This window comes from Paramisgurnus dabryanus, chromosome 11, assembly GCF_030506205.2.
Source record: "Paramisgurnus dabryanus chromosome 11, PD_genome_1.1, whole genome shotgun sequence".
Classification (NCBI taxonomy): Eukaryota; Metazoa; Chordata; class Actinopteri; order Cypriniformes; family Cobitidae; genus Paramisgurnus; species Paramisgurnus dabryanus.
Window position 1 is genome coordinate 37,783,355 of NC_133347.1, and position 25,134 is coordinate 37,808,488.

Sequence of the window (25,134 nt, forward strand, 5' to 3'; positions counted from 1 at the left end):
ATGTTAACATATTGCATCAGAATGAAAAGTAACAAATATAATATAAATACAAAGTTAAGACTTTAGGGTTACTAAAATATTTCTTATGATCTTAAATTCTATTGATCTAAAGTTGAATGCTTAACCCATACATGTCATACAGTTATTACAAGATTAAAAAAAAAAACATTAATATGGGCAAAATAATTAACAACTGAAGCAGAAGAAAGCAAGTTATTATTACATGTCTAAGAACACGATGTTTAAATCTAAGCCAGTAAAACGGAATACTGAGTTATATACTAATATGATTTAGGAGTGCTTAGTTTATTTTACTGTGCACTCCAGCACAGTAGGTGGCGGTATGCACATATGAAGTGGTTTCGCAACCCGCCATAAAACCTAAAGAAGAAGAAGCTGAAACAGCAGCACTGATGAACGGCAACAGCGAACAGGAAAATAACTTCACACACGTGCATCGGTAACTATACTCTTACTCTTTATCATCATTTAAACAAGTGTCAATGTTTCAGTGCACTTTCACATGAGAATTATTTAATATGACGCTGTCACTGTTATATGTGTGTGATCCTGACTGAAACACTGCATACTGTCTGATCAGATGAGATGTTAAGCTCAAGGCAAACATGAATGTATTTACTGTTTTTATAGAGAAGAAGAGGAAAGTAATTCAGTCTTTAGCATCAACAAGTGTTAATGTTTCAGTGCACTTTCACATGAGGAGTATTTTAAATGACGCTGTCACTGTTATATTTCTGTACTGTATGTGTGATCCTGACTGAAACACTGCATACTGTCTGATCAGATGAGATGTTAAGCTCAAGGCAAACATGAATGTATTTACTGTTTTTATAGAGAAGAAGAGGAAAGTAATTCAGTCTTTAGCATCAACAAGTGTTAATGTTTCAGTGCACTTTCACATGAGGAGTATTTTAAATGACGCTGTCACTGTTATATTTCTGTACTGTATGTGTGATCCTGACTGAAACACTGCATACTGTCTGATCAGATCAGATGTTAAGCTCAAGACAAACATGAATGTTTTACTGTTTTTATAGAGAAGAAGAGGAAAGTAATTCAGTCTTTAGCATCAACAAGTGTTAATGTTTCAATGCACTTTCACATGAGGATTACTTTAAATGACTTTGTCATTGTTATATTTCTGTACTGTATTTGTGATCCTGACTGAAACACTGCATACTGTCTGATCAGATCAGATGTTAAGCTCAATAAAATACAAACGTGAACGTATTTAAGTTACTGTTGATCTTATAGAGAAGATGATTAAATCAATTCAAGTTTAGTCTTTTAGTTTTAAACGAGGATGTGTACAACAAACACCACAGAAGATTATCCTCATCTATGTTCTGTTTTATCATTTACATTTCACTCGTTTGTTTTCTGGACTCACTTTCTGCCGCACACTTATTTTTTAAAATGTCATTATGGACAAACACCAAGTAGGCCTATACAAAACTTTAATATTTATTTTATTAACGCTAATGTACTTCACAGGCTAGTTTGAATTAGGGCTGGGCTGTATGAAGGTATATTCCGTTACCGCAGAATAAAATGTGGGATGCAACAGATATTTCTATTCCGTCTATTCTGCGGAATGCAAATAAGTGGGCGTGGCTAACTCTGCCCAATGTATGAATAAATACAAAATACAATGAAGGCATACTATAGCTTCAATTGTCTATAAAATTAATAACTTAATTATAAACAAGATTCTGTCTTATCAAGACTTGATGTGTTGTTATCTTCTGGGCATTTTCACTTTAACATTATTAACTTTAAATTGCTCATAATTTAAAACTGCGTGTGAGCATTTAGTTAAAGGCTAGAGTGAGTGGCAAATTTCTGTACATCTGATATTATGGGCTGATATGAGCTAGGGCTGCACGTTTTCAAGTTTTTCATTAACCGTTAACCGACACCCTTAGCGGTTAATAGGGCTGTCAAAATGGCTGAACAAGTACATTCGAAATTCGTCCTTGAAAAATAATAAAATTCGAATTATATTCGAATTATAAAGACCTACTTTATCTTGGAGAAAATACTCCTAAAAGCCCACAAGAGGGCGCAGCACAAAGCCCCAATAATATAAACAAATTATGCACAGCATATTTTTTGTTAAAATGAATGTTATAAACACTAATAAATTAAACATAATTTCTTAAATTCATATGCAAAGGAACAAAAGTGCACATAGATATCTGGAAGTGCAAAATGCCTCAACAGCCAGCGTGTGTTATACATTAATTAAATTTACAAAAAAATGTACAGAGCCTCAGTCAATACAGAACATAACGGTGTCTTAATGAAATCAAAATTAACCAGTATATTTGTGCACCTGTAAATGTACGAATGCCATACATAGACAATGCATATTAATATAGGGCATTTTATATAAGTAGATAAATTTACGTGTTTCTAATAAAGTATGAAAACGAATGAATCTTTATTTAAGCCAAAATAAGTGGGAGAGATCATTAGTCATTTAAATTTTGTCAAGCTTAAACACTATTCACAACAACTTATATTATATTTTGTGTGTTCCTTGGTTGAAGATATGTAGAAATATATGCGAGTAATAAAGTACAGAACAGAAATGTTTAACTTACGCGCAGAGCGAAGTCGTTAATAAAGCAGACTCTCCGTTATTAACTGTACATGCTGAAACAGTCGAGTTGGCAGATGATCATCATGTTTATATTTCACGCAGATAATGTTGATGAAAAACTTGCATATCAAATGTCCAGGTGAAAGTCAAGTTTCCAGTCAGTTAAAATAAAGCCACCGCGGCGTTACATTGCAACTCTCTCATATGCGGTGTGGACTCTGTAGATGCACATATGGTTTTAATGTTGCTAAACAAGCAGCTGAATTTTGGCACTTTCGTGTTGATCAGTTATTTTAAACTTTAAAACTGCATTTAGAAGCAGACGACACTAATTCTGTCATCTCAGTTAGTTTCACTTTGCGGATGAATTCCAGTTGATGCTCCAAAAACCAAAGCAGCATCACACAGCCCTTTTAATATGTATTCTGTCCGACTCGTAATCCCCACTGTCTTTTCTTGCTATTTTTCAAATGAATAACGCTGGCTTGCTCCGCATAGTTGGCTGAGCCGCTAACGCTCTGTATAATAATCCGCGTCAGTTACGTCATCATCATGTTGCGTGAGCTTCCTGACACAGGTAAAATTCGAATGCAAAGTTTTAAGTTCGAATATGCATATTTTTTTACATTCGACGAATATTCGAAATTCGAATAAAAATTTGACAGCCCTAGCGGTTAATACTCGGTTAACCATATTATGCGTGCCGCAACCCAGAGATACAGACACACGAGAAAGGGGTAGTTAATTTTTAACACCTTTAATAACTGGTTGGACCACATTTAAAACGAAATTAATTTATAGAAATAAAACGCAGTGGGAAGGACAGAGCAGTTTAAGTATGTCACTGACTTTTGGGTTCGCGGGGATGGTAGGCTGGGCGAAGGCACTCGCAGGCTCCACGGCCGCCTCTCTATGATGCCCGGGTGTTGGCTGGGTTTGCCGCGATAGTCGGTGAAACGTTGATTACCGGTGCTTCAGCCTCTCACCGGTTAGATCACTTGCCCACCCAGACACATTTCACCGTCGTTTTGATATTTTCTTGTAATTAAATCATCTAGTTTTGTTAGAGAGAGCAAACACTTACAACTGAATGTGTCTGATGCCTGAAGCGGAGCTGAACGCGCGTCACGTCACAGAGCAGCCGCAGGTGTCAGATTTCATTTATTTCTGTCAGAGTTTGCGAGGCGAGCTGAATGACCAGACGATAGCAGAAGCCGCTTGCTTACTCATTTTTGTTATAATGTACATGATGTTTAATATAAGCAAGATCGTTTTGTTGTATTTCTTTTGGAGGAGTAGCCGGTTGCTCTGCTTGGGACTGGCGGGTTCTGTGAGAATTACCTGCCCACATTGACTCAAGAACTTAATTAAACCAGCTGTTGCACTCGCATTGCACACAAATTCATACGCTATTTAACGCAGCTTACGCAAGCACTGCATTTAAACAGTTGCGTAATTCAAAAGTGAAAGTAAAATGCGCACGTCTGCATGCATTAACAGGTGGGAAAATTCTGTCACCTGATGCCACTTAACCGAGCAAAATGTTTCACTCGGTTAAACAATTTTTAACGGTTAATCGGTTAACCATGGACACCACTAGTACCCACCATATTTTGTCATGAGTCATTTTGTACCCACCACTAGTTTTAACTTTTTTTGACTGTTTTCAGTGGTTATGAAGACCAATATGAGAGAGAAATTTGGTAATCATTGTAATATTATTATTATTTTTTTATATATTTCTAATTCAAATATTTCTAATTAACATTAAGGGGTGGTTTCCCAGACAGGGCCTAAGCCTAGTCCCAGACTAACTAAAATGTTAGTGTTGTCTTGACCGAAAACAACTTGCTCTGTCATACCTTAAAATATATAATTGTGAGTGTTGTGTCTGAAGATGCACACCAGTAATGTTTATTTATAAATTATGCTTTTAAAAATGACTTTAATATCCTAATTTAACTAAGGTCTAGTCCAGTCTAAAGCTAATCCTTGTCCGGGAAACCACCCCTAAGACTATTTTAGCACAAATTATGAGCTTATTGACGATTGTTTATAATTCTTGACATAATGCGTCTCTGTCCACAGCACATTTCAAAACATTTTAATTCATAAAAATAAATCATGAGAACATGAACTCAACACTGCATTTGCAGGAATTGTAAAAAAATTCTTATTAACTCATGAAGCAACCTAACACAATATTTTTTACTCTAATAGCTTATCTTTCCCCACACATATGAACTGTGATCATGCACAACGAAAAAACACGCAAGAATTAAATCTTGAACGGCAAATCTATATGGCACAACGTAGTGTCAACTAAAACATAAATATGAAAAATGTATTGATTGCAAAGTTAAACCATTACAGTAGAAACAGTTTTACTGCTGCTTTTAAAGTTATAACGTTAATTTTACACCACGATGCTGAGCTACAGTGGAATGATAGAAAAGACAGATGCATTACTTGTTAGTCAATTAGCCTCATTTGCGCAAACTGGACGCGCCAGCGCCTCGCTAAACGCCTCCTCAGCGTTTATCCTATGTGTTACTTCGGCCATTCTCAGTGGTGTGACTGGGGCACTAACTCTGCTTGTCAATGTCATCATAAACAGATATTCAGATTGTGATGTTTATTCTCGCTTTATTAATATGCTGAATAATATGGTGCTGAATATGCTGCCTTCCTTCGTTTCGACAACACTCGCAAGTGTTGATAGGCTATTACTTGTGAGGTGTAACCGGATGTGTAACCAATCAGATAGCGCTGTGGGTGGGACATTGAGCAAGTTTGCAGAGTGGTGAATACAGAGAGGCGGCGCGGCAGCTGTATCAGAGCCATCCAAAGTAGCGCATTTTAAAATAAAATTGACTTTAATAAAACCACGGATCCGTGATAAGTTTTGTGATCCGTCTTGCCACTAGTGTAGTAGCACTAGGGCTGGACCAGAATATTTGAATATTCGTTCCGAGGGTTGACATTCGATTTTCAGTTTTGAGATTCGAATATATATATAAATATTTTACAGCATTAATGCAGGAAGTGCGCTTCACGCTCCCGCTCTATAGGTGGCGCAGAGAGACCAACATCCATAGCCAACAGCCACCAAACGCCACCAGTGGAAGAGATCGGCTCAAACGGAAAACGCTTCCTGCTTTGGCATTCACACTAATAGTGTTGTAAATAACGTTCAGTTTCTTGCAAAACTGATTGATTTGCTTCACAAGACGTCAATATGTCACACAGAGTTATGGGGCATTACTTTTGTATTGGATATATATGCTTTAGCTCTTAAAGTGGCGAATCGGTTGACTTGCATGACGGAGCACTGGGGTTTCTGCAAACATCTTCTTTATTGTTCTGCTGATGAAAAAACATATTGGATGGTGTAATTGTTATAAATAAACTTGATTTTGAAAGTATGCTACCATTTTATTACAGTTTGTTGAACTTCGTTCATGTATTTTCGTTGTTTTATTTAAATGGCCTACCCTTTACGTAGTCGGTAATTATGGGCTGCAAATTTCTGATACGGGAGTGTTTGTTTAATAGAAAAATGTTAGGCTACCTTATTAAAAGTATTGCTCTGTTTTGTTTCACTAATGCTGTTCTCGCAGGACGCGTGACAGGCACGCCGCTTCCGGCTTGCGCTGTTCTGTAGTATTTTAAAAGTTTGTTAATTCTAAACGTGTCACATGTCCATATTGCACGAAAAAAGGCACTACACCCCCTTGGGTCCGCAGCAACACATCCGTCACATAATAAAACTGTAGACACACACACACACACACACACACACACACACACACAGAGATTCCTGCCTTTATTAAAGAGAAAAAATATGTTCAGCCCCTCCTTCCGAAGCTTCGAATATTCGATTTGATTTCTACTAGAGCTTCAAGCTCACTATTTGTTCAGTTTTAAGTGTTTCATGCGAGCTGAGGCAAACTATCCCTTTTGTTTAAAATATAACCCGCTTCATCTTGGCGGCTCTCTCGCGCACGTGCAGAGAGCTGGGCTCTGTCCAAAGGCAGATCACTAGGTAGTAATCCTGTTTATGATATGCATTACAATGAGTTGTAGCAATACATCCTTCGTGTTTAAAATATAAATTGCGTTCCGCTCAACCAATGTTTTTAAAGGCACCTCTGAGAGGTTTATTTTCCCCCGCTTGACAAGCCAACCGGACATGGGGGCGTGGCAGCATCGACGATCCCATTTTTCGAAATCGTGACACTAGTGATGCACCGATGTATCGGCCGCCGATATTTATCGGCCGATTTTTGATGAATTTGAAACCATCGGCATATCGGCAATAGCATGAGAAAGGCCGATACCGATTGTTTATTAATTACCTGCATAAAGAAATCCATTATATGTAAAAAATTTGTTAATGTTGTTAATAAAATAAATGCTGAATAGCAAAAACCACCTTTGAAGGTTGTCATGCTGTCTTATTATATTTGTTTTAGCTTAATTTGTGCCTCTCTTATTATATTGGTCAGTTGAATGTTAATTAGATCCAATCCATGTTCAGTAAAAATAATTTGATGCAGAAATATACTAGCTAATAGACCTGTATAGTATTGTATACAAGTGTTTATTATCGGTATCGGCCAGAAGTTGTCTGTTTAAATTGGTATCCGTATCGGCCCAAAAAAATCCTATCGGTGCATCCCTACGTGACACCCTTAATATTATATACTGAGAGAATATATGTTTTAAGATATGAATTGGTTCATTTAAAAGTAGACACTTCTTTAGATATATCAGGGCTCAACAAAAAGGACTGCCCGGGGCAAGCGTGAGAGACGTTCGGGCCAGTAAAAAGTATTGTCACTTGCCCGATCGGGCCAGTACCGTGCTTCACCCTCAGTCACTAAAATATATTTTCATCAATGTATATTATTTAACATCTTGGAAGCAGACGTTTACTTGGGTAAAACACGACGAAAGAAACGATGCAATATTTTGCACAGTTTGCTGTCAGTTTACAGGTTAAGCCGAAAATTTGGGTGCCTTTTTTCATTGAAACATGCTTGTTCTATATGTATTCAATTATATTTGACTTTTGAAATATTATTTTTAAATGTGTGATCATGACTTTTTTTTGGGGGGGGGGCAAATGAACATTTTAGCAGGGCAATTGAAAACCTGAACCACTGGCCAGACCGGGCCAGTATAAAAAATTATTTGCGTTGAGCCCTGAAGAAAACGAACATGCAACAATGTAACGGGTTTATGTGCTGTACATTCTGCAGCTTTCATGTCTTTCATAACATGTCTTTCATAACAAGTAATAAAATAGCATTGTGTTTTCTTTGCCTATATCTGAAAACTTCTCAAAAACAACTTTCTCCAACACAACTATGACTTTGTACATTTATCCAGAGTGTGAACTTGATGAGAGATGCTGTGTGCTGCATTGGCAAGTCCTCTGATTTTTTGCGGACTTCAAATTTATGCTACGTTTAAACTAGGGGTGTCCGTGGTTAACCGATTAACCGTTAAAAATTGTTTAACCGAGTGAAACATTTTTATCGGTTAAGTGGCATCAGGTGACAGAATTTTCCCACCTGTTAATGCATGCAGACGTGCGCATTTTACTTTCACTTTTGAATTACGCAACTGTTTAAATGCAGCGCTTGCGTAAGCTGCGTTAAATAGCGTATGAATTTGCGTGCAATGTGAGTGCAACAGCTGGTTTAATTAAGTGCTTGAGTCAATGTGGGCAGGTAATTCTCGCAGAACTCGCCAGTTCCAAGCAGTGCAACCGGCTACTCCTCCACAAAGCGCTGCTTGAATGATGGGTTTATTATTTTTCTTGATAAAAAATACAACAAAACGATCTTGCTTATATTAAACATCATGTACATTATAACAAAAACAAGTACGCACGCGGCTTCTGCTGTCTTCTGGTCATTCAGCTCGCCTCGCAAACTGACAGAAATAAATGAAATCTGACACCTGCGGCTGCTCTGTGACGTGACGCGCGTTCAGCTCCGCTTCAGGCATCAGACACATTCAGTTGTAAGTGTTTTCTCTCTCTAACAAAACTAGATGATTTAATTACAAGAAAATATCAAAACGACTGTGAAAGAAGGTGTTGGGGTGGGCAAGTGATCTAACCGGTGAGAGGCTGAAGCACCGATAATCACCGTTTCACCGACTATCGCGACAAACCCAGCCAACACCCGGGCATCATATAGAGGTGCCGCGCAGCCTGCGAGTACCTTCGCCCAGCCTACCATCCCGGTGAATGCAAAAGTCAGTGACATACTTAAACTGCTCTGTCCTTCCCACTGCGTTTTATTTCTATAAATTAATTTCGTTTTAAATGTGGTCCAACCAGTTATTAAAGGTGTTAAAAATTAACTACCCCTTTCTCGTGTGTCTGTATCTCTGGGTTGCGGCACGCATAAAATGGTTAACCGAGTATTAACCGCTAAGGGTGTCGGTTAACGGTTAATTAAAAACTTGAAAACGTGCAGCCCTAGTTTAAACTATTTCAGCGAGTTGAATCTTTCTGTGGGTTAAATATGAAAGGTTTGCGTTTATTATTTAATGGTATTTAGGCTGTAAATTGTCATTGGGATGCTTTTATGTTAGTTTTAAACTTCCATTGGGCTGGTTTTCATAAGCGAATCTGGCAACCTTAACTGTGTGCTTACCCATCACTTAGCAACAAGTACAGGCACGTTGGTTTTAACAGAAATTGCAAAGACACAATAAATATGTGCTGTAAGTAAAGTCCCAGGTCACGTTAACGCACAAATCAGAAAGGGATAACCGTTAGGGGTGGGACAAAAAAATCAATTCTTAGATGAATTGCGATTCGGACGTGGGCCGATTCTGAATCGATACACAAATGTCAAGAATCGATTCTTAAATGTTACTTTACAAAATAATAACGTGACGTTATCAGAACCAAAAGGCGGAACACATCTGGGGGAGCGGTGCTGCACACGGACAACTTAAGAGAGCGCGCACTGCACGAGCAGTGTTGGGGGTAACGAGTTACAAAGTAACGGATTACAGTAACTATATTACTTTTTTGGGTAACGTAGTAAAGTAACGCATTACACTAATAATATTGGTAACTACACTACTTTACTAGACTATAGGAACGCGCTTTCCTGCGTTACCCAAGCAGTGTTTGCCTGGGTGTAAAGTTCTGTCTGTTTAAGTGGTGCGTGCATGCGTGTGCCTGTACGTGTGCCGTTGCCATAGAGATTGATTTTGACTTAGCTGCTGGTGCAAAGGGGAGCGGGAAATGAAGACGGAGGGTTTTAGCCACTGGGGCGATATTTACATTACTTTCAGCTTATTGCTCGAAAGGACCAAAATATTCGTGTGAAATGCACACTATGCCCACACGACAAGTGTCTTTCAACTGCTGACAACGCGATGAGCAACCTGTCTAAGCATTTGTAAGCCCAGAATGGCAATACAACACTTGTGGTGAAATATCCTGCTTACCGGTCATTTAAAGCAGAGGTCCCCAACCACCGGGTCGTACTGGGTCGTGGACAAGTTGCCACCGGGTCGCAAGAACGTCCCGAAAAAATGTGTATATTAGCCACGTAATAGCTTAATCGGGTATTTTGTACTGTAAGAGGCAACTTCAAATAACATCAATCATTTCCACTTTTGAACAGAGCCGCGCTCTCTCTCTTTTTCTCCGCCTCTCTCTCTCTACCAGCGCATCAGCGATCACATTGCTGTCATTTGAGTTTGAGCATAAAGTACTTCTAAAACACAATCGATCAAAGAATTGCGAAGGTATGACTTTATGAATCATTTGCAAATGTACGTCGCAATGATGTACATATGCGGAGACGTTCAAATGTGTGACAGCGCAAATGACTGAAAAGTAATTATTTTATTCTTCTTTAAAACAACTTCAGAATTATCCATCGATCGTAGAACCATGATCAAAATAAACTATTATCATCATTAATCATGGTAAACGTGAGTCTCCGAGCCGCAATTCTTCTGGCATCTCTCCTCCTTCACTGCATTTTTCTTCTCTTCTGTTACTTGGAATTGGGTCTCGAGCCCGACCAAGATTCGAGCTGCCTTCGAGAACAGCAAGCCAAGTTCGTTTATGTTCCATTAATTATTAAGACTAAATGGGCAGGCAAACTAGTAAAAACAATGAAAGTAAAAACCATCCACCAAAATATGGTTTTACACGTCTATCGAAAATATACTATAGCCTAAATAAAGCAATTATTAATTTTCCTAATGTATGGTTGTTATCTTTACTTCCATTTAAAACGTAAATTTCGAAAAGGAGGATTTTCAGCACGTTTGAACAGCAACCCAGCGACCCCAACCCCCCCAATCTCACCCCCGGTCCGCAAATTTTTTTTTAAGCTGAAACCGGTCCGTGGTGAAAAAAGGTTGGGGACCCCTGATTTAAAGGAGTCACTCATCAGCAGCCGACCCGCCTAAACCATGTCCATGTATCTATGTGGTAAATTAAGAAAAAGGAAAGTAAAGTAATAAGTAGTGAAGTTACTTTTCAAATGCAGTAAATAGTAAAGTAATCTCATTAACATTTAAAGAAGTAACTAGTAACTAATTAAATTTTTTGAGTAATTACCCCAACACTGTGCACGAGCGCATAGCGGAGCTTACAAGAGCAGAAGAGAAAGAAATAAAATCTAGAACAGCCCTGTTTGACTCATTCTAAACTGCTAGAAAACAAGATACACTTTGGGATAGTCTTTCTCTGCCTTTTCTCTGTTCAGTGAGCGGCAGGGAGAAACAGCGCATTTATTTTAATGACTCTTCTGACTGTGCTAATATCATTTCCCTAAACCATCCCCTGACTTCTTAGATATAACATGAATAGTTCTGTAAAAATATGCACATTGTTTGTTATTCAGTCGCTGGGTGCACTGCATTAGATAAATACAGTAATACTGCCAATCACTGTGTATAATGATGATGTTAGATGCTTAACATTTCAGTTCGTGGAAGTTAAAGACTGTTAACATATAGAATTAATGTGTCACATTTAATTACTATTTTTACTGGTTTTAATGTCTTACAACAGAAACAGGACATATGTATAGAATGACATTATTTATCCCTTAGTTATATTAAAGTACAGTATATGACAGTTCAGAGACTAGTAGCAAAAGTGCAAACATCATTAACCTGGCTTTGAGAGCAAATGTGACGTAATGACATCACAGATATGCAAATTAGTACGTAAAGAATTGATTCTGAATCGAATCGGAACCCTAAGAATCGATTGCTTAACGCTTAACTTTGGTAAAGATACAGCCTCAAATCCGTTTTTTCGCGCTCTACGTAAAATTCATTGACCCATTATACGGTAACGGATTGGTGAATCAACACGAATTCCAAGAAAAAGTAGGTTTTACAAACAATTCAAAATATCGAAATAATTAGCATAACGGAAATGACGTCATATGGTGCAATCGAATCGGCATGAGCCAAGGAATCAGAAGAAACAAGAATTGCGTTTCTATGACGTACGGGTCAGCAGTTATAACCAAAAATGTAAGTGAAAATTTGGACTGTTGGTGGCGCTATTGGGTTTGACATAGACACTCCAAATTTGGTGTGGTGACTATTTGGAATGTCCTCTATGAGTGTGCCAAATTTCATAACTTTCCTACGTACGGTTCTATGGGCTGCCATAGACGCAATGGCGGAAGAAGAAGAATAATAGATAATAATAATAATAATAATAAGAAAACTAACAATCCCAATAGGGGTCTCGCCCATTCTGGGCTTGACCCCTAATAATTATAGAAAAGTGTCCTGCCCATACTATTGAAATTATTATCCATAAAATTAGAAACACACAATTCTCATTAATATACTGAACTGTCTGTAGCATTAAGATTTGTGTTCACAGAATTTACTAAAGTAGTCAAACATCTTCATTAGAAGGGGGTGTCACAGTCCTTTTGTCCTTACAGTGTATTCCAGTCACAAAAATTGAAAAAACTTAAAAACATATGATCCAAAAAAATTAAGTTTATAGAACAGATGTGGTTCTGGAATCTGATTGGCTATGTGGAAACTGAAACTATAACGCGCACACATTCAGCACATTTAAAGTGTCTTTGTTTCATTCACACACATCCTCCCTTATTATTTCTTAATAATAATCTCATTAATTCACACTAATAGCTTCACTGAAGCAGCACAGTCATTCGTTACTAATTCTAAAGTGACGTTTTAAAATTAAATAATGGATACTTGTTTGTGGCTGTTATGCTTTGAATCTGAGGAAAAAGTTCTAGTCCTTCAGAGTTTCTGTTTTATCTACACACTTGTCCCGTCGAACTAAAGTATAAACGCAGGATCACTCACCTGATATTGCTATAATAGTGATGAAAAATAACTGCAATAGCGATTAGATAAATAGGTGTTGTGATGGAGCGTCAGACATGTTGTTGGGATGAAAGCACACATATGCAGCGGTAACTTAATTCCAATGATATCTCTGTAAAAGCAGGTTGAGGAGACATTTTATTTTAGTCTTGAACTCAATTATTACAATCCTCAGAGTGCATGCAGCCGCAGCATGTGGCGCATCCAAGCGTCACAGAGTTTCTGCGTGCTTCTCCATGTCGCATACTTGCTGTGACGGGCGGGCTCGCGCAGAGCGCGTGTATGCGCGCTTGAGTTGCATTAAACCATATCGATAACGGTATTGGCTAATTCCGCATCGCGTCGGGAACCCATGTCGATATATCCCCTAAATCCGGTATACCGCCCAGCCCTACTTGAAATGCTGAGCTGTTTCATCCGAGTGCACCAAACATGACATCTAATTCCTTATATATATAAGAGTTGTGACTATAAACTGTGAACAGAACAAACCCTGGATTATTTGTTTATGTGTACTGAATAATATGAAATAAATTTCTGTAGCACTTTACAATAAGGTTGTATTTGTTCACATTAGTAAATGCATTATCTAACATAAACAAAAATGCTGAAATCAATATTGTTATTAATCTTAGTTCATGGTGCGTTAACTAATGTTAACAGTTTCTACTTTATTTTAAATTTAAAATGTATTAAATAAAAACAATTATACTAGGGCTGGGATAAACGATTATTTTTTTTAACGATTAATCTTGTGATTCTTTTTCCGATGCATTGATTAATCTAACGATTAATTTTATCAGTCCGATTCGACTTCGATTCGATTCTCAATTATCTCTCCATTAATTAACTAATAGCAATTTATACATGATGATTTACATATCTGAATGTTAACATTTCAATATGTGTTGATTGCTCTTGAAATTTTAAAATAAAAAAGACTATACAAGTGCAAAATAATGCATTCTTAGTCAGAGGTAGCATTCAATAAAGCGTTTGCAGCTCATACTGTGCAGTTTAGTAACAGTATAAAAATCTCAAGTTCAAATTACTTTATTTTGCATGCATTTATGAGCAAAACCTCTTCAATGTGCCTTTTGATGGTCACACAGTGTAATTTTTATAACTTGATTTGTTTAATCCACATTGTTTTCGTGCTGTTCTAGTCCATTTAATGACAGATATAAACACAATTAGTCTTAAGAAGCACATACATTATTAAATCTCTTTCTCTTAAGTTTATTAAGATAGATGAGGACTCATTTACTGCTGTACAGAGAGTGAATGAAAGCGCAGTCTTCTGGCAACAGTGTGTTTTTACATATTTCATTGCTTTTTGTAAAATTGCTCAAAGTCATGACTTTGTAAAACACCCTAACGTTCTGAATTAATACAGTAGTAACATTGGCTGTAGTCGGCTCGTTCTCCTCATGCTTGGGTTCGTTTTTTCACATTTTCGTGCTTTGCGTTCCAACGTAGCACGGCAACAAGACATTCATATTAGCCAATCTGCGCTCTTCATTAAATGCAAGAACTTAATGGTGAAATTTGTTTGTGTATGCTGTTCCAGGTTCAGCGTTCTCTCAAACATTACATAACAATCTAAATCAAGTCGCACCACAACAAAATAGGCAGTCGCAAAAATGCTCTCAAATATATTTTAAGGTCGCACAGATTAAATTTCGGTCATATATGCGACCAAAACAGTCACAATTTTGAGCCCTGATCCACAGAAAATTTAAATGCAAAAAAAATAATTGTGCACTGGCTGACCTGTTGCATGTGAAACAATAACGGTGGGTTGCACCAACAAGGATTAGACCTAAATCTGGTTTAAATCAAGGCTTATATTTAATAATTCTGTTGCACCAAACTTAAACCAAACTTTAAACCTGTATAAAAATAATCAGGGTTACACTGTCATTTTGATCCAGGTTTAAATTGTACAGTAAAACTAGATTATATTTAATCCTGTTGCTCCATTACTTTAAACTCTTGTTTTAAATCTCCGGGATTAAATTTAAACTTGCATATGAGGAGGTTTAAATATTTTTTTTTACAATTCAATGTGTGGCTAAATCATCAGAAACAGACACCGCGAGCATGGTGGCTCTATTCAAAGATGCATTTATTATAACGTCTCAACAGAGTGAGTTTGGCAGCTCAAAAAAATTAGGCTATTAACAGCACCGGTGACGGCTACCAATGCTCGTATGCGCTTCTCTTCTGTCATGCGCGGCAGTCAGAAACCAAAGGGCAGTGCAAGCACACGACGGCGCTTCATGACAAATGCGTCGGCACATCTTGTTCATTATATGACAATATCTGAGCTTCGCAATATTTCCCGCCACATTGCTCCATTAATCAATACAATAGATTGTTTTAAATGACTGCTTATTTGCGCGGATTCCCCACCTCACGAGGTATAAAAACAACAAAACAAAAAACACAATATATATTATATTAAATATATGTATATTAACTATGCATATTTAAGGACATTTTACGTAATTTATTTGTTTATATTTTTTGTGAGATTCGGATGTAAAAAGCGCTGCATAATAAACTTAGTCTAACTAAACTGAAACATAAGAGGTGATGTAGCTATAGCTTTAGCCTACATAAATGCTTCTTGCTTTAATGTTGCGAGTTCCTCTTCAGCCATTTTATGCTGTAATGTTTGTAAAAGTTTGAATTGTTCATATTGTTCATATTGATGATCTTATAGATGATATTTTCTTTTACCTGTCACTGTTCTCTGTGCTTGTGTGTTTCCTCACACTCATCCTCCGTCAAAAAGCGTGACCGGCTAAAGTAGTCTATTAAAATTAATGTAACGTTGATATTTAAAAGCCATAAGCACACCGAAATCAAATGTGCTGTTTAATTTGCTCTGAATGCGCATGTAAATTTTATTTCTGGGCACTGCAAGGCTGGTTTTTGAAAAGTAAGTGAGACTCACTGCATGTTTCGGCGTGGTGTATTTAGGGGTGTGCCGGTTTCAGAATTTGTGATGACGGTTATGACGTGAGTCAAATGTGACGGTTCATCACATAACCGTCTGTGGGGGGCGTTTTGCTCGTTTAAATGCTCGTGGATTGAGGGGAAAGTGTCATTTTACCATAAAATCATGAATGTGATGCCAAGTGTGTTTTAAACAGTAATAACTTTGAACAATTTAACAGAAAGCAATGAAATATTAAAAAAACACACTGTTGCCAGAAGACTGCGCTGTCACTCTCTGCCCAGCATAAATTAATCCTCTATCTATCATCTATTTTAATAATCTTCAGAGAAACAGATTTGTGCATTGGGCTTTTTATGTCTGTAATTGTGTCTATATCTGTCATTACATGGACCAGAACAGCACGAAAACAATGTGGATTAAAAGCGTATTGAAGAGGTTTTGCTCATAAATGCGCAGGTAAAAGAAAGTAATATGAACTTGAGATTGTTATTAAACGCAGCCGGTGTAAAAGCACAATGGCCACGCGCAGCAAACACTCTCCGCAGACGCGCTGCACAGTGCTCACCCGGCGTTTGAATAAACTAGACACTGATTAGCTACTTGCTCTACGTTTCTTTAAAATTAACAGCAAGACAACTAGCAGTGAATGTGCGTTCAAGAGAGTTAGTAGATTAGCATGGGAGGATTTGAACTTGAAAAGCGGAGTGTACTGACGCCTTTCCGCGGTTAAAACAACATTCCTTCTCATGGTCATTCATGTTTATTTGATGCTATAAATTAACTAGAAGGAACTTCGGAAGAGATGATTGGAAAGGTGAGACTTTGTTTAATATGTTAAATCTCAAAAGTAACCGAAAAGTAACCTGGTCTGTCCTGTATGTCAGCGCGTTGTCAGTGTCTGCTCCGCTCTGTATTTTTCACTGCGTGAGAACGTGAGGGGGCGTGTAACACAGACTGTTAACAGTTGTTTTAAATAGTATTTAAAAATTCTTTATGATAAAAAATGTTTTAAAAAATATTTTAATAACACGGTTTTGCCGGTTATAGAGTTCTAATGACGGTGTTCAACTATAACCGTCGGTCTCACGGTTATATAATGACCGTCACACCCCTAGGTGTATTTGTTACGCAACAATGAGATGCACGGTGAAGCTTTTAAAGTTCTTATTAAATTATACCCATATTCACAAAACATATCAACAAAACATTGATTATAATTAAGAAACAAATGATATGAAACAATATTTTTTAAAGCAGCAAATAAAACTTACATTAATTAAGAAAATTATTTCTGACCCACCCTGTAGTTAATGCCCTCTGCTTTCCTGTGATCACATACTCACCTTCCCACCACAGCAGCTAACACGTACGGCTGCATGCAAGTTATGAAGGTGGTATCTTAGAACTAGAGCTGTTGTAGTTCATCGTAGCTTACTTTGGACGTCTTTGTCATCATTTAATAATTTAAAATGCTCCCACACTCCACTCCGTTTTGACTGCCTCATGTTTGGTTTCTTTTTTGCTGCCTCAAGTTTGTGTCGAGAATCTCGACGCCGGCGTTGTTCAATTACCCAAAAATTAATTTAATTGCGTGGGCTAAAAGGATTTTTATAAAATAAGTTATATTCCACGTCCATATCAAACATATTAATTTTAAAATGTTACTTCGCAAGACACTTTGTAAAAAACATTAATCTGTTAATAATGTGTATTTATCAAAACGTGGTGCTCAGTAACGTCACTTCAGTGTTTCCGCTATATGCATTCTGCCTGCCACGCTTGCGGTTGTAGCTACAAGGGATACAAGTAATGAAATCATTAGTGCTGTTTTATCCTAATCCTTGACCCAAACCTATCCCTGAACACAACATTTCACGGAATTTAGGCTGTAGCTGTATCCCATCTTGCCAGGACCAGTGTTTTAATCCTAATCCTACCTCCAAATCTAATCCTAAACTTTTCGACGTTTCCTGTATCCCTTCTAGACAAAACCCACAGCTGCAGCTGGCAAAATCCAGCTACCTAAGGTCCGCCCTGTCAGACTGTCTTAAATAGAGAAATAACGTTCTTGCATGATTTGCATTGTTCACTCATTTATAAATACATTTCCTAAAATATAATTCCCCAGGGGTTTAGTTTTATGTGCAAATCAACAGAACATGATGATTATGTCTCTGTTTAGAGAAAAATAATAAAATAAATCTTTTTGGAATCATTGCACTCATATCATCAATTTATCAGCCCATTAGTTATTCTAGGCTAAACATAAGGGCAATGCACTGCTGCGCTTCAGTTTCACATTAAATGATAGGATATTTGTCCAAAACCAAAAGGGAGGATAAATACTGAATACTGTTTATGGAACATCAGGGCCAAATCCTGCAACCAGGCGGGTACCCGCAGGTGAAACGCACAATATTTAATGTAACATGTGGAATAATATTATCATGTCATTTGTTGGTTGGGAATTAATAGGCATCAATAGAGAATAAATTAGCGGTGCGGCCGGGGTTTGGAATTAAAATGAAGCTCATGTCGGGTGCAGGTTATGACTATAGCCAAACTTTAAACATGCAAACAAAGTAGTAAAAAGTATTTTTAGAAAAAAAAACAGTTTAGAACAAACATAAAAAGCAATTGACTAAATTTTCTTTGTATTTTGAATTAGGCATCGAATTGTGTTGTTTTAGAAGCAAAAAAAAAAAAAAACTAAACCTAGGATTATTTCTTGCAGTGTAGGCCATTAAGCCTCTTAACTTAAAGGCAGGATAGGCAGGAATTATCTAAAAAACTTTTTATTACAAATTTGTTTAAACTGTCTTTATATATCAGTACACAATTAAAATGTAAGTACGCTGAAAAAGAAAGTAAAAAACTCAAGTGTTTTTAGACCTCTCACTACTGTTTTAAACACAGCTCATTATTTCCATTCGGGACGAAACAAATGATTGGCTTGCGCGACTATCACTCTCTCTCGCAATCATGGCACCACCCCTGTTGCTATGGGATCTGCCCACACATGTGCACACCCGATTGTTTGAACGTGCACGAGGCACTTTAAGAAGTGCAAAAGTATGGCAGAGAAAGAGCATTTAGAACTCACAGTACCTGCATATGCAGTCAGCGAAGGCAAACAAAGGAATAAACGAAGCAATCGAACAAGAGTAAATAACGCGTGGCTTTTCCTCGAGTCGACAATGTGGTAGCGGTGTTGTCTCCGGAGTGTAGTCCTCATCAGAGTCAACAATGCTTTTATCACGGAAACTCTTCCATGCAAAACACAAGCCATCCTATTTGTTTATATTCATAGTGATGAAGTTACGTGTATTATTACATGTGATTGTGACATGATGTTACTACATGCACCGCGCTCCCAGCAGAGCCGGTCAGGGTCGCGCGTTCATGTGTTTTGGGGGCGTGGCTTTAGAAGAAACCCAGAAGGGAGGGGGTGGAGTGAATGGAAAAGTAAGCTGTGTTTAAAACAGTGGTGAGAGGTTTACAGACACTCGATTTTTATACTCTCTTTTTCAGAGTACTTACATTTTACTTATGTATTGGTATATAAAGACAGATTAAACAAATTTGTAAAAAAGTTTTTTAGATAATTCCTGCCTATCCTGCCTTTAAATATAATTGTTGTTTATATTTACTGTCAAACTGTAATTCATTGTAATTTAGGATGCTTATTTTTTTGTTGTTTATAATAAAAACTGATAAAGTGGTAGTAACTTCACTGATTGTAGTATTATTAATAAAAATGGTCCCCATTCTTTTCGTTTAACTGTGTGTTACAGTTACAAAAACCTTTGCAAACCATTATCATGTTTAATTTTTATCTAACATTCAGGCTTTTATTTTGAGTCAACAAAAATGTTAATAATTTTAATTATCTAGTTTGCATAAAAATCATGGCACATGTTACTGTATAGATTCTATGATAAACTAGTCTGCCTCCCCCAAGCTCAAATGTCAAGCTACGCCTATGGTTACAGTATTAGGGAAAATAATCTTCAATAATTCATCATCAATCACATTAAAACAGATAGTTGACCTCTGTGCTATAGTTTTTAACTCTTTCACCGCCAGCATTTTTCATGATTTTCACAAAAGTTTAATGCCTTCCAGAAAATGCTCCTTTTTAAATATATAAACATATAATATATTAAATAAAAGAACAGACCCTCTGCTTTCAAACTAAAAAATCTGTTTCATCCTACCTTCATGTGTTCTGTTTTTATCACCTCTCAAATATGTGTAGGTTACACTGTAAAAAAATTCCGTAGAAATTGCAGCTGGGTTGCCGGTAACTTACCGTAGATTTAAATTTATGTTTTTTACTGGCAACATTTTGTTCAAAGTTAAATGAAAATTAAACATTTACAAGTCTTTATCTTTACAGAGTAAAACTGAAAAAACAGCATCAAGCAAAACATTCTGGGAAACAAAATCTGAAGCAAAAAACAGAAAAAGGTTGATGATGATTTCTGGTTCCCAGAATGCTTTGCATGAGGCTGTTATTGTATAGTTTTATTATGTAAAGATAAAGACTTTTTAATATTTAAAATTTATTTAACTTTGAGCCAACTATTGCTAGTAAATAACATAAATGTAAATCTACGGTAAATTACCGGCAACCCAGCTGCAATAACATTGTAATTTCTACGGATTTTTTTTACAGTGTACGTCAAAAACACAAAATGTTGAGCAATACGCTGAGATAATTCAATTTTTGTGAAGGACTTTTGATAGAGATCAGATGCAGAGCGATCTTTAAAACATACACGGACATACAGCTGTTTGCCCTAGATAATAGCGGTATTGCAGATTGACGAGATATCTCGTCAATGGCAGGGAAAGAGTTAAAACCTACATTGAATTTGATTGATTGTTTTTAAATACATGTTTGACCTTTGGTTATGTTTATTTTAGATAACGATGGATGTAAAAGAGGAACCTCAAGAACTTGTAGTGGATGAGATACAACAAAAACCTTGTGATGTCATCACTGAAGAAAAATCTTCTGATTGTTTACAAACAATAACTAAGGAAAGAGGAATCGATCATTCTTTCATTTCCCATCAGTGTGGAAAGAAGTCAACAAATAAAGGACATCATAGCAATAAAATTAAAGAGAGACGGTACATGTGCCAGCACTGTGGGAAAAGTTTTACACGTACAAGTGATCTTAATAGACATTTGAGGATTCACACTGGAGAGAGGCCGTTTAAATGCACTCAGTGTGGAATGAGTTTTACAGATTCAAGTCACTTTAAGGGGCATTTGAGAACTCACACTGAAGAAAAGCCCTTCATCTGTCTTCTGTGTGGAAAGAGTTACAGACAGAAAGGAACCCTTAAGTTGCATGAACTAATTCACACTGGAGAGAAACCTTACACCTGTCCTCAATGTGAAAAGCGTTTTACAAAGAGAAGACTTCTTAAGTATCACATAACATTACACACTGGAGTAAAGCCTTACACCTGTCCTCAGTGTGAAAAGAGTTTTACACAGAAAGCTCATCTTAAGAGTCACATAACAATTCACACTGGTGACAGACCTTACACCTGTCCTCAATGTGGAAAGGGATTCATACAAAAAGGATTTCTGGAAGATCACTTGAGAATACATACAGGAGAGAAACCTTTCACGTGTACTTTGTGTGAAAAGAGTTTCACACATGCATCCAGTCTCAGAGTCCATGAGCGCACTCATAATGTAAAAAAAATAATTTAACTGTGACGACTGTGGAAAAACATTTGTTTCTGCATTGATCCTATTTGTATTTGTATAGTTTTATTTTTCACTGTTATTGCTTATTTAGACTTGTTTAATAGACTAGAGTTTATTTAAGTAATATTGCTGTTTTTCCGGTAATAATAATACAATTTACGTGTCAATCCTGCTTCCTTCTCTGTTTATTTATTTCATTATGCTGTTATGTTAAGTTATGTGTGGATATTTATTGCCATATGAGACGTTCATTGCCGATATGAATACTCTTGTCTAATATTTAAATCATATGCTGAATAATGTGTGCATTTTTGAATAACTGTAAGAAAAACATTTGTTTCCGCATTGATCCTAAAAAGACACCAGAAAAAATAATGCCAGTGAAAAGCTTTACACGTGTTCTGTTTGGGGACATAAAATATCATGTTGCTGAAAGTAATATCCTCAGGTTCAACATTTTTTAAAGTGATACTCCACGGTATAATAAAGATTTACCCCATGATTTACTGGCCCTCAAGCCATCCGAGATGCATATGATCATCTTCTTTCAGACGAACACATTCAAAGTTATATAAAAAATGTAATTATCTTCCAAACTTTATAACGATACTTTTAAGGGACAAGGAAAAACTTCTGTAGCCAAAAAAGTGCATAAATCCTTTACAGATGTATTCCACACAGCTCCAGTGGGTTTATAAAATACTTTGATGTGATTTTGTAAGAAAAATATCCATATTTACAACTTCATATAAACTATAATAACTACAGGGTTTCTACGTGTTTTGGAAAAGTAGAGAATTAGATTTGAGTGTTGTCTGGATTACTATGAAAAAAGAAAATTGTAAATTATACATGTATTTAATATTGTTTAAAACTGCGATCAGTGCTAGACCAAATCTGCTGCAGGACTGTTTGTTGTGATTGGATGTTAGGCAGCAGTAAACATGATAGCCAAGTGCCCCAACTGTTCGACTAAACACATTGAACATTGTCCAATTTTGCATTGGAATGTGAACCAAACAATATATTTTTATATACAAAGAAACAGTAAGCTTCTGGTAACAACGCCATCTTGAAAGCCACTGCCTTTAGGACAGAGTTTTAGTGTAGTGAGCACACATTGCCATAGGAACATTGCGTTGTGATGTAGTGGAATAGTGACAACGTGGAGGGCGGAGCCACAGAGCAGGGAACAAAACAACAACGGAAGCCTCAAGTTTTAACATGGGTTTTATCTAAATTTACTCCAACTATGTTATGAAGTAAAATCAAGTCTGTGTTTTGTTTTATGTAAATGCCATAAAAAGGACATGTCTTTCTTAAAAATTTTGTCAGTGACCTCAAGCATATCATGAATTAAGAGTCCAGGGGCGGAGTGGGACCAAAAAATCTACCGGGAAATTTTGTAGACCACCGGCCCTCCGTGGTAAAAAAAATACTAAGATCTAGTACAGGGTTCCCCAAATCTTACCCTGGAGGTCTGGAGCACTACAGAGTTTAGCTCCAACCCTGATCATACACACCTGGGCAAGCTAATCAAGGTCTTCATGATCACTAGAACATGGTGGTTACCACAGGTGGGTAAGTTTGATTAGGGTTGGAGCTAAACTCTGTAGTGCTCCGGCCCTCCAGGGTAACATTTGAGGAACCCTGGTCTAGTATTTGTAGTAAAACTAGGGTGAAACAAATTGTAATCAATCTGCCAAAAAATAATTCAAAATAATAATAAAATCATGGCTAATTTTCCTAAATGAGTAACTATACAAAATGATACCTGTTTGAAAGATGGGGATGCGCACCTGTCAATCAGCTATTACATAACAGAGCGAGCCATCATATTAGTCGAATGTGCTCATAAACAGAAAGTGATAAATGGAATAATGTGTGCATCTTTGAATAACTGTAAGAATATTTCCTGTAAATATAATTTTTGTCATATAAAGTTTTGAGAGATAATAATGTTTTTCCACTGTTATTGCTTATTTAGACTTATTACACGGCTCTCTGGAATGCTTGATTCTGATTGGTCAGTTGAGACATTTGCAGGTTCGTTCTTTTCGAATAATAACCGCTCCAAAATAATAACGCATAGCCGGTACTACTTTTACGAGTAAGATCGCTCCGCGCCAATAAAGATTACTGTTTGTTTGGCGCCATCTTGTGACAAACACTGGACAACCACGACAAGACACAGAGAGCGAGACTGAACTTGACAAAATAGAGCATGACAGCTACGAAGCCAACACACAAAAAAATACAGAATGGGCATTAAAACTTCTCAAAGACTGGCTAAAAGAGAAAAAAATGGAGACAGACAAGTATGAAGCAGAGGATCTTAATAAGGTATTACGATCATTTTATGCATCTGTGCAAAGTTTCGCGGAAGGATAAAAATGTTAATTTAAACAAATATGCCAATAAAATGTTTCAAATTCATATTCATGTCCAGTTTTTTTTCTTATGTGACAAGTAGCCGTGTAATAAGCGGGATAATGTAGAGTCAGCCGGTAGTTATCGGGAAATAAGCCCCTTCAGTGTGATACAAGACCCTCCGCTTCGCGTCGGGTCCTGATCACACTGTCGGGGCTTATTTCCCGATAACTACCGGCTGCCTCTACATTATCCCTTACATGTAAGTGCTGTTAACAACGTGTTTGGCGTCTTTACCTCAGAGTTTATTTCAGTAATATTGCTGTTTTTCTGGTAATAATAATAAAATTTACGTGTCAATCCTGCTTCCTTGTCTGTTTATTTATTTCATTATGTTGTTGTAAGAGCCATATTCAGAGTTTATAGTTAATTCATATATAGTTTGTTTAAATCTGTGTTTAATGAGCAAAAATATTATGTGTAATTTGCAATTTTGGAAAACTTTTATTTTGAAGCTCCAGTTGACCTAGTTTTTGAGTGAAAGAAAGATAGGAGCATCACAGTTTTTTGACCTGAAACATTAGTTCTTTTTCCAGTAATTTTGATAATAAATACATTTAAAGGACGATACTGTAAGAGGCTGATTGTTGTCCGAGTCAAATACGCTCTAATTCATGGAAAGAAAGGGTTTGAAGAAATTTAGATGGAAAAACTAGCTCCGTGAAAGAGAAAATGGAAAATGGACACGGATATCAACGAGAAGGAGTTTACTTGAACTAACACGGAAAAGTTTGATGACGGGTGCAAAACTTCGGTGGATTTAAACAGCCACAACCAGAAGTCTTGGATAACTAAGCTCATCAAAACAATTAACTCACATGTGGGTCTGCTTGGAATACATGCCATTTTTTGTGTAGGTGGAACACTGTCGTCATCATCATCTAGTTAAAAAAAAAGTTTTATGACAAATATCATTTTAAAGGAATCCTAGTCTCTAAAGTTTCAGCTCAAAATACACCACAGATCTTTCATTATACGATGTGTATTTGGGGCTGCA

At 36.8% G+C, this 25,134-nt stretch overlaps 1 protein-coding gene across 1 annotated transcript; it reads left to right on the forward strand.

Annotated features, from left to right (window-relative positions):
* The first annotated feature begins 386 nt into the window (after positions 1-386).
* LOC135745245 (uncharacterized) lies at positions 387-24,227 on the forward strand. The gene is made up of 2 exons (XM_065263575.2): positions 387-460; positions 20,907-24,227. The coding sequence occupies exon 2, from the start codon at positions 20,913-20,915 to the stop codon at positions 21,708-21,710; it is 798 nt and encodes a 265-aa protein (XP_065119647.2). The 5' UTR covers positions 387-460; positions 20,907-20,912; the 3' UTR covers positions 21,711-24,227.
* Positions 24,228-25,134: the final 907 nt, after the last annotated feature.